At 31.9% G+C, this 11,545-nt stretch overlaps 1 protein-coding gene across 1 annotated transcript; it reads left to right on the top strand.

Moving 5' to 3' along the window:
* Nucleotides 1-939: 939 nt before the first annotated feature.
* On the top strand, nt 940-10,493 carry LOC134690046 (uncharacterized). Its single transcript, XM_063550017.1, has 8 exons — nt 940-1,050; nt 3,315-3,386; nt 4,135-4,255; nt 6,265-6,365; nt 6,632-6,703; nt 7,262-7,502; nt 8,055-8,243; nt 10,225-10,493. The coding sequence occupies exons 1-8, from the start codon at nt 940-942 to the stop codon at nt 10,458-10,460; spliced, it is 1,143 nt and encodes a 380-aa protein (XP_063406087.1). The 3' UTR covers nt 10,461-10,493.
* The last annotated feature ends 1,052 nt before the right edge of the window (nt 10,494-11,545 follow it).

Below are 11,545 nucleotides of genomic sequence, written 5' to 3'. Positions count from 1 at the left end.
TTAATATTCGTTGGATACCAATTTTCGTGGATTTCGTGGGTACAAGAGAACCACGAATTTAAATGTTCAACGAATTACAAATATTCTAAAGGAATGTATGCGGACTTTGTTAAAACCACGAAATTAAATATCCTCGAATATACAGGTTTTCCTCAAACCACGAAAATTGATATCCACGAAAATAAATGAATCCACAGTATCGTCATGTAGTCTCTGATGGCTCATTGTGTTATCGACCATCATACCACTTTGCTTTTTTGAATTAGATTAATTAGTTTTTACGTTTTTAAATCAAATTCACACAATGAACTCCAATGTGCTTATTGCATGAATTTATCATGTGGGAGTATTATAATGAACAGGCAATTGTGTTCGTTTATCTGACAAACATATGATTTTACTATTTGTGCAGTTTGTCAACAACACATGTTATAGCCAAATTGTCAATTTCTCACATCTAGAAAACAAGCACATACAAACTTGAAATTTTTCATTGCTTTTAAAGTTCAAATTATTACAGTCTTCTCAAAAGCTAGTTCTGTTTAAAAAAAACACACTAGCAAACATCCTTGAAATCAGTTCAAACGTCAAAACTCATGATACAAACATCAATATAAGGTCTTTCTCTGACCAGTTGCGTCAAAGATTTAAAAATTGCATGGAGTCGTAACTTTTAATTGATGATCTCATATATCTAGAAAGGTAAACTGAGTTTTGCTATCTGTTGACTTATAAACAGTCTAAATGTATGTACACCCGAAAAACAACAAACATATAACCAATACGCTAACACAACTACTTTGCTTTAAAAAAAAGAATTAGATTGGAATTATTACTTATCGATCCTAATCTAGCACGTTCAGAGTTCAACTCTTAGTAATTTTGTGCGTTGGACTGCTTCCTTCATAAAACGTTATAAATGAAAACGTGTGTTCTGAAATGCTGTTTTTTTTCTTATTTATATCAGGGGCTGCTTTAACATGTTTTCACTGCAACCATACCGCGTCACCTAAAGATTGTAGAACGGTTGTCCAATGCGGAGATCGACAGGTTTAATATGTGATATGCTTTTCAAAAATTAATATATTTGTGACTCTGTGATATTTCATAAACATGTGCGTATAAGATTTATAGATTCAGTTGTCAAATCTGTTTCCTTTATGTCTGTCACATAAAAATGTTTAATATGAGATTAAACCTCTATTTAAAAGTTAAGCCACTATGCTATAAGATGCGTAGTATCTTTTGTTACTTTTTCCATGATTTTAAGATAAGTATTTACAATAATTATGCGTAAAATAAACTCAACAATCTGACCTTAGATATATATAGTTACTTCCTAGCAGACCGTGCATTCAAAATATTGTGAGGAGTGCTTTAGCTGGTAAAATTGATATGCCGTGTAATCGAATTAAGACATGCGCGTTACATTGACCTGTGCATGAACTGTAGCAAGTCTTGTCTTCCTCTGATAACGTGATTTAACGGTCAAGCCCTTTAAATCGAATTAAATTTAGTTTGTTGATTGTGTTTCGTAAATTCTGTGTTTGTTTAACCCCTAATGATGATTTCTTTGATAGCTGTCGTTTCAATTATCCAATTTATTAGATGATTTTTCTTTCATTATTAATTCTTTGTTTATTGATTTATAAGTCTATTTTCTAGATGAAGTATTTAAGATATGCTTATTCACATTGTATCACAGATCAAATTTATTCGTTGATTGTGTGTTTGTTGTGCCACTTGAGTTAAGTCATTCCAGTTGATATTTTGAAATGTGTCTTTCAATGTTGTGATGTCATACTTCTGTTTTAGAAAAGGGAGACGGTTTGATACTATCAACACGTTTAATTCTGCTGCAATTGTTTACACCTGTGCTTAGTCAGGAATCTAATGTTCAGTGGTTGTTTTTTATGTGGTTCCTAAGACATGTAAGAGTTTGTATTTTTTTTTTATAAATTAGACCGTTGTTTTTCCCGTTTGGATGGTTTAACACTAGTAATTTTTGGGACCCTTTATAGCTTGTACATATACATACTTATGGATCTACAATATGTCGATACCTGTAACTTAGTATTGCACAAGGTCATGTTTTTCTCTGGCTGTTTATGACGTCTTTACACTAATTCCATTGGATGTTGGATGTGTACGGATTGATAGTTTAGTCTCAGATGCATGCTTTTTTATTAGTTGTTAGTGGCTTTCAACTAGCTGTCAGATAACTGCGGGTTCTCTCAGACCTGTTCCTTGTGTCGGGATGTATAAGTACCCGGCCACGTCCACTTGTACCTTTGTCCATCTGATGAGTTAAGCATTTTCAACTGATTTTTATAGTTCGTTCTTATGTTGTACTGTTATAACCCTGTCCCAGCTTAGGGTGAGGATTGGGATCCCGTTAACATGTTTAATCCCGCCACAGTATTTATGTTTGTGCCTGTCCCAAGTCAGGAGGCTGTAAATCAGTGGTTGTCGTTTGTTTATGTGTTACATTCTTTTATATAAATAAGACCGTTAGGCTTCTCGTTTGAATTGTTTTACATTGTCTTATCGGGACCTTCTATAGCTGACTATGCGGTTTGAACTTGCTCATTGTTGAAAGCCGTAGGGTGACCTTTAGTTGTTAATGTCTGTGTCATTTGGGTCTCTCGTTGACAGTTGCCTCATTGGCAATAATACCACATCTTCTTTTTCATATATGTCTTGGGTATTTCAAATTACCATTTTTTTTTATTTGTGATTTCCAATGAATATTGTGTACTCTTGAGGTTACATGGTGACCTTGTACACAGATAACATAAGGGGAGAAATTTGATTGGTTAACTTCCATTGTAATTTTTTCTATAGTACTGGACAGGATAACATTTTACTCATGCCAAGTATTTCTTTATTTGAAACAAAGATAAATTCTGCACATTTTTTTGAAAAGTACAAATTTAATAAAGACTAATAGGGAAAAATAAATGGTGGTGTTACACCTTATATAGTTTATATCTTCTATACGGGAATATTATGAGAACAGATACCGAAAGATTCTATTTTTTTGGTCAAAATCTTATCATTATGTATTTCCGTCGAACACTTAACATTGTTTTCTCAAATTACTTTTATAATAGACGACTATCAATACACATACAATATGATCAAGTCTCCTTTTGGTGTGACATTTTTCAATGCTACATGGTTAAGAAGCTGTAATCTAGGTTATTCTCCCGGAATAAAAAGGGTACGCACCTACTTGATCCAAAATTGGTTGTAAGTAGAAACATAATGCGAGTGTTGACATGTTAATTCCTATTTCTTTATTTGCATGTTAGGAATGTTTTGTCGAGAAAATTGAAACAGACGACGGCAATGCATACTTCAATACTGGATGTAGAGACAAACAGGTTTGTAAATTCACACTATACTTACCAAATTTATACTACTTTATAGAAATGTAGAGCCAGTGTTTTAGATATATTGTGTACATTGACCACAGATTTGAATCTTAATTGAAGAAAATTATCACTATTTTCATTATAAGAATTTATGGTTAAGGTTACGCGGCAATTATTACATGCATATTAGGGATAAATAAAAGTGCCCCTTATATAATAGTATCTACTTGAAAGTTTTACCGTGCATTTAAACTGTCTCAAAAAATTCTCCAACACTGAGATAAAGCATACAGTTTTTGTGCTGCGTTGTTACAATTGTTTTAGTTTTTATATCGATTAAGATTATAACACAAAATTGACTTCAATACCCCTGTTTTGACATTTTCAACTACTATATAAACTCATCATAGATACCAGGACTAAATTTTGTAAATACGCCATACGCGCGTTTCGTCCAAAAAAGACTCACCAGTGACGCTCGAATCCAAAAAAGTTAAAAATGCGATATAAAGTACGAAGTTGAAGAGCATGCATGTTTGCTTTGTTCCAATATCGTAGTCAATATAATGGAATTTGATGCGACTGTCATACAAGTGATAGGTTTAGCTAGTTATTAAACCTGTTGAATCCACAATTTTCTACAGAAAAAAATGTCTTCACTATGTCAGGAAAATTACAAAAAAACTGAACTCCGGGGGAATATCACAAATTGAGGTTTATAACACAACTTCGTTAAACTATACATGCTATATTACAGAGATATCTTGCGAGTCAAAGGAAACCCGTTGTAGCTAGACTGCGAAATGCCTTCGAGACAAAAGTTTGTGATTCTACTTGCAGCGAAGATCATTGCAATTACGGTGGCTGTGGTGTAGATCGTAGGTTTCGTCATCTTTATTCATTATACCACAATTGATTTACCCCGTTAGTTTTTGTTAAGTATATGTGCACAATTTATCCTTGTTTTAACAGATAGAAATTATTGGCAGGAGGAAAGTTTCATCTTATAAGTACTATAGAAAAAAATCACAAATCATTTTATTGCATATAAGAAAACGTGAACGATCAAATTTTCACATCATTTGTACCTGTGTACAAGATTTAGTGTCCATGTAACCTTAAGTTTTCAAAATATTTTATAGAAACTAAAGAAGATGTTCTAGGATTGCTAATGAGGCAACTTGCTACAAGAGACCAAATGACCCATAAATTAACAGCTATATGTCACAGTTTGGCCTTCAACAAATGAAAAAAGCCCATACCGCACAGTCAGCTATAAAAGTCCCGTAAATGATTATGTAAAACAATTCAAACGGAAAAACTAATGGCCAAATTTATTTTTAAAAGAATCACAAAAACCACATACAAAATAAAATAAAAGATAAATAAGGATGCTTTGAAATGCCAAGATATCTGTTGATAGGCAAGGAAATGTGGTATGAGTGCCAAGTCACAGCTTATAAAAGTTCTTTTTTTCCCACAAAGAAATGCAGGATTAATGACCTATAACTGTCAAATTCAAGCGAACATTTGTGTTGAACTATTTTCGGAGGTAACGTAAATATTTTTACTTCGATCTGGTTGTATTACATATTTATGATTCCTATGATAGGAAGACAATATTGTTATATTTTATAACTGTATCTTTTATTAAGATTATTTTGCATTTTAGTTAGAGTTAGATCATTCAATATATAAATGAAACAACATCTCAAACAAAGGCTAACGTTAGTATAATCTAAAACGTATTGATTATCTTTAGTTATTGTTATTGGTTGAAATTGACTTTTAAGTAACTTGCGATATTTTTTGTTTGTTTCTGGAAGTTTTGATACCGCTCTGTCTTATTCGCTGTATTGTATCCCTTTTGTCCTGATCAAAACAGGAAATTCTGTTAATAGACTTTACTATACGATTTGTAATTTGATCATTATGGAAGGTCGTCTTGTGATTTACAGTTGTTTACATACACGTTCATTGAACGATATTTGAACGTTTATTCTGATGACATGCATACCACATTTCATTATATCATATATCCTACTGTAACAAATCATTTCCTGATATTTGTTACAAAAGTGTAATTAATTCTGTAGATTGTCTAATTAAAGTTATTCCTTTGGCATTATTACTATAGGGAAAATGTGCATTCAACTAATACCATAATTAAAGCATAGGTGTTGTACGAATGTCCTTATATTATTTTAATAATAACACACACTGATACCTCTATAACAAGTGTGATATGTGGTACGATTGTCAATGAGACAACTTTTCACCAAAGTTCATATGACCATGAAGACGGTGATGTTAGATATATGCATTAAATTCTCTTAAAATTATACAAAAAAAACATACGATTTAAAACAAAAGCAACCAACTACATAAGAAACCGACTACACCCAACGACAATCAAAGAAAATCGTCAACGTTTACTAGAGATCGGATATAATATACTCCAATGGATTATAGAGGGGCTATTATCACCTACCATAAAATTAACAAAACAATCAAAGAATTTCAACGGGAGACAGTTCTCTCATATAACATGTATAACAAAACCTGGAATCATAGATAGTAAAAATGATACAAAACAGGAGCACAGGAACACATTCTATCGCATCATCATAATCGGAGCAAAATATTTAGTCAATTACTAACGCTAATACTTGCATTACGTTTTATAGTATATTCCTGAACTTCAAGACAAATTCACGAATCAATATCAAACGAATGGATAACAATCGTCCTATTCCTGACTTGGTACAGGCATTTTATAATTTTGAAAAATGGTGGATTAAACCTGGTTTCAAAGCGAGCAAAACCTCTCACATGTATGACAGTCGCAGCATCAAATTAATTTATATTGTTTTTCGTGTTGTTGCAGCTCTTCCAGAAAGAGACCAACGAGGACCAATATGTTATGCTTGTGCCATGATGAAAGATCCATACCACTGTAACCAAGTTCAAATGTGTAGCCGGGATGAGGTAAACAGGTGTTGTAAACTTAAATATCGTACACAATTGGTTTTTCTTGATAATATTTAAAAAGTAACGTCAATTCAAACGTCTAAATCTGTTTTACTTTGATGTAGCCTTTTGAATCATTAAATAGATACAATAAAATTAATACAATTCATGGCTTTTGCATGAATATCTATATCAATTTACAAAAGATAATCTTATCGCATTAACTCGACACACAATGATGATTTATCATGTTTAAAGCAATAAACTTTTTGTTTTCATTTAAGCTCTGTGAGATAGTGAAGACCCCACATATCATGTTTGATATCACGTATACAGCGAAATGTGGTACTAAAGCAGTATGTATTTTTTCAAATAAATGTTCGAAGACGTTGATGTTTACAACAATTGTTTGTGTTTGACTTTATGACTTTATTAATCTGAGCGTCACTGATGAGTCTTATGTAGTCGAACGCGCGTCTGACGTTCTAAATTATAATCCTGGTACCTCTGATAACTATTCTAAATGTTTGTGAAAGTCTATGGTGACAAATTGATTCATTGAGAATAAAACTGCATCTTTATCATTGTGTTTTAATGTTTTTACTTTTATTATTAGTATATCACAATGTACATGATATGGTAGTTATTATTTAAGGGATTTCATTTATTTATTATTTTTTCAATGAATTTCATTTTTATAGTCATAATTCAAAATACATCGTGCATTTAAAATTTATATATAAAAGTTTTGACGAAAAGAAATTAAACGAAACTAAATTCTGGGTTGTTCAAACTGTCCATTTTCAACAAATTTAGTAACACTTTAACATACAATTTAAAGATTTGTTTCAGACTTAGTGTTCAAACTGTTAATTTTTAACAAACATTATATCACTTTAATATAAACTTTACAGCTGTGTGACAGACTAAGTAGTTTATCACATACGTTTGGACGAAGTCTTGAGGCAAATAGTGCAGTGAATAAAAGAGGTTTTTCATTGTGCTTCCGTTGCTGCAAAGAAGATCGTTGCAATCTAGGCTGTACAGTTCCAAATGTGACCACTACTGCAAGTAGCGCCACCACAACACCTGTTGCAACTGTAATGTCATCTACACCTCCTCACACACACTTAGCAAATAATTCCACAAATCATGGTACGTATAAAAATCGTCTAAAAGGTCTTAATACTAAAAAAATTATCTTTGTACTGTTATGTCACATTTGTTACCAAAGGCTTTATAGCATCTCTCAAATCTTTATAAAATTCGACAGCATAGTATCGTTATTCGAAAAGTAGGTTTCGTTTTCAAAAAACGCGATACATAATAATGGTATTCGTTTATGTCTATAAAAAAACACAGGCTATGTATTATGTTGAATATTTGTTAATCATGGTCCTATCTGTTTATTTAAAGGTAACCAGCTTTACCCGCTGTATTTGTTTACATTTTTTCTAAATCAGGAACCTGATCTCCGATTGTTTTTCTTTGTTGATTGAGGTTATAACACTGTGAATTTGTATGGCGCTTTATATCTTACTGTTCGATAGGAACCAATGATTCGTGTTGACCTTTAATGTTTTATTTTACAGATTGTGACTTAGATGGAGAGTTTTCTCATTGGTACTAATATCACATCTTCTTATATCTGTATTAAATGAAACAATCTATAGTAAACATGGTTCTATTTTGTTTTGACGATTTAAGGTTGCCTTCCAGACTATATATTTTACGGATCTTCCTGTTATTACTTTTCAAAGACAGCGCTGTATTGGGAACCTGCAAAGCAGTTTTGTAGACATCATGGCAGTGACCTCGTTATACTTAACGATGCAACAGAAAACAATCTCATAGTCCAGCATATTAAACAGTTAGTTGCTCAACATTTATTACCAAGTGAGTGCATTATGAATTTAATATTCGAATTGTGGGAACAATAATTTCTTTTTAGAGAAATTATGTCTCAAATAAGATAAATAGGTTCGATTGCAATGTGACTGAAGAATCCTTATCTTTCAAAATGATAAATGTATATCCCAAATTCATGTATTTGGTTTCGATGTTATATTTGTTATTGTTATCGGATTTTGTCTACTGCTTAGTCCGTTTCTGAGTGTGTTACATTTTAATGTTGTGTCGTTGTTCTCCTCTTATAATTAATGCGTTTCCTCAGTTTTAGTTTCTAACCCCACTTTAGTTTTTTGTCCATAGATTTGCAAGTTTTGAACAGCGGTATACTACTGTTGCCTTTATTTATTTATTGTCAACGATTGTGAAAGGTAGTGAATTTTCAACTTGATTGAACTCAAACATTGTCAAATTGAACTTCTGACTTGATGAAAGTGTACTGTAAACAGTGTTCAAAGATAACATTCGGTTCTATAGACAAAATGCAAAGGTAATTTAAAAAAAAAATTGCAACAGCAATAAAACAATTGGACACAAAAACTCAGGACAATTTCTGTAGTTTCCAGTTAATTTGAGCTATTGTTAAATATACAATTTGTACATGTGTTATTTAGATCACAAAATCACACTTGTCATTGCACACACTTCTTTAAAAATTGCAAATTTACCGCGTCAATAACTAGAATCTTTCGCCTATGTTAGTTTAAAATAATGGTCATCGAAGATACAGATATCTTGTTTAAGGGTGGGACCAATCGTTATCTGAATCATGCACTATTTGTAAAGTGGATACAGAATGTGTATATAATTCAGGGTGCAGAATTTTACTCGCTGAATTGAAGACCCATTGATGGCCTTTGGCTATTTTGTGCTCTAATTTCTTTTCTCAATTTCATTCGGGTCATGGTATCTTAATCATCTGGTATACTTAATTGAGTCCTGGTATCTATGATGAGTTTATTTCCAATAAACGTTGTTAGAAAAAAAAAAGAGATATTCTTTCATAAAACTCTCGATTCGTCAATTTTCTGCACATGCAATTATGACTTTTTATAACGTATCAAGTTCAGGAGTACAGATTAGTTGGGAAATCCCGTATGCTGGTGAAGTTGGTATATTGATGCTTAGGCGGGATAAATTTATTGATGTCAAATTTAGAATTGTCTCGTTTGTCATAAATACTAGTACTAAGAGGACAATTTGATATCAAATTTGCGGTTTAAGTTTAAAATGACGCGGAAGAAAGACACATTTCTAAATGGTGAAATTGAAGTCTTTACATTAAAAAATTTACGCTTCAAAAACAACTGTGGTCATCGCGGGTAGGGGAAGGTCGGGTCGGAGTTCTCGTTGATAAGAGTTTAGTTTTCTATGGTGTTTTTTTTCTGGTTATCAATTGTTTGCATTTTTGTCGCTATTGGTTTTCCAATACTGAGTTTTAATAAGATTTTGGTTGCTACCGCTTTTATCCTAGACAACCCAAATAGTTCATGTTAACAGCATTCAAAACAATATTCCTTAAACTTACATTTACAGTTTTTGTTTTACTTTTAAGACATATATTTTTTATTAAAACAAAATGTGTTGTTGGATTACGGATACATTAACTACGCATTTGTTTATATTTTGCTTTGTATATGAAAACAATCGATTTAAAAATTTGAATTGTCTTTTGGTATTCTTGTGTCCCTCTTTCTTATTCCAATTAAATGGGTGTATGTTAAATTGCTTGCTTTGCTTCGTAAATTAACTCAATTCTTACAAACCATATAACATGATAATATATTTTTAGCTAGACTACTTATTATACTTATTATATTCAGGTAATATTCAATAAATGTATTTCAAGTCTTAAACCCCAACCCTAAAAAAAATAGATTACTGTCATCATTTATTATAGGTTTTGAAAACTCTGATTTCATAAAATGTTAGAATACAAAAGTAATATTATTTCGTAATTTGATGCCAGGTGATTTGTGGGGTTTCTACATTGGTGCACATCTAGTTAACGGAACATGGAAATGGGTAGACAACTCTACAGTGACGTATGCCGACTGGGCTACAGGGGAACCAGATCATCCGACATCACAGATATACGGATCCATGTATATACCATCATCAACGTTTTATAACTATCAGTGGGCTAGCCATAAAGACATGTATACCACACAATATTTTATTTGTGAATTTAGACCAATACCATGAATATATGTATACCATTAAACCATTCAAAACATGTTTGATTCTTTTTTAGTCATAACTTGTTTAGTTTTATGTGATTTGAAGATCACGGACTTTTGAAAAATGTAGTTAACGGAACATGGAAATGGGTAGACGACTCTACAATATCGTATACCGACTGGGCTACACATGAACCGAATCATCCGACATCTCAGATATATGAATCAATGTATATACCATCATCAGGATTTTATAATTATCAGTGGGCTAGCCATAAAGACATGTATACGACACAGTATTTTATTTGTGAATCCAAACCAATACCATAAATTACCATATAGCGGGTTATTTTCGCGGGTGTAACCTTACGCGATTTTCATTCAATAAAGTATACGAAATAATTTGGTGGTTATTTTTTTGGCGGATTCGAAACTTTTATCGATACCTTTGCATGTACACTTTTAATTTGGGGGAATTTATTTGGCGAGTTTGGTCTATTCGCGAAAATAAGCTTAAAGTTACACCCTAAAAAATTACCCGTTATACGGTAAGTTGTGTTAATGAAATTTTTAAAACATATATGATTTCTTTTGAGTCTAAATTTGATTAGTGATTGATATATTAAGATCATGTCTTTTTGAAATATAACGTGTTACGAAAATTTGTATATGTAATCATGAGAAATTAAGGGGATAATTAAAATTGATCAGAAAGAGTATATCGGCATTTGTATTTTCCATTTAGAAATTGTTTATTTCATGAGTTGGTTGTGTGATGGATTAAGAAAAAAACAACAGTTTTATGTGACATGTACTCTGAGAATGAATTCACATATCTTACTAATGAAGATAAATGTATATTTGTAACACCAACCCTCTACACTGATATGCTTGATAATTGAGACTCATGATGGAAATCAAAGGTTTATGTATCATTATCGATTATAGAGATAATTCAATTTTCAATCATACATGTACGGTTTAATACATCAATTTTGCGAAAAATAAAGAGTTAAATTATTATTAATTAAATGCAGAGCATGATCTCACTATCAAGATTTCCCTAGTACGGGTTTACTTCCTACACACATATAGGTTCAGAACGATCTA

The sequence above is a fragment of the Mytilus trossulus genome, chromosome 11, assembly GCF_036588685.1.
Source record: "Mytilus trossulus isolate FHL-02 chromosome 11, PNRI_Mtr1.1.1.hap1, whole genome shotgun sequence".
NCBI classification, from domain to species: domain Eukaryota; kingdom Metazoa; phylum Mollusca; class Bivalvia; order Mytilida; family Mytilidae; genus Mytilus; species Mytilus trossulus.
This window is presented reverse-complemented; position numbering and strand designations above follow the sequence as displayed.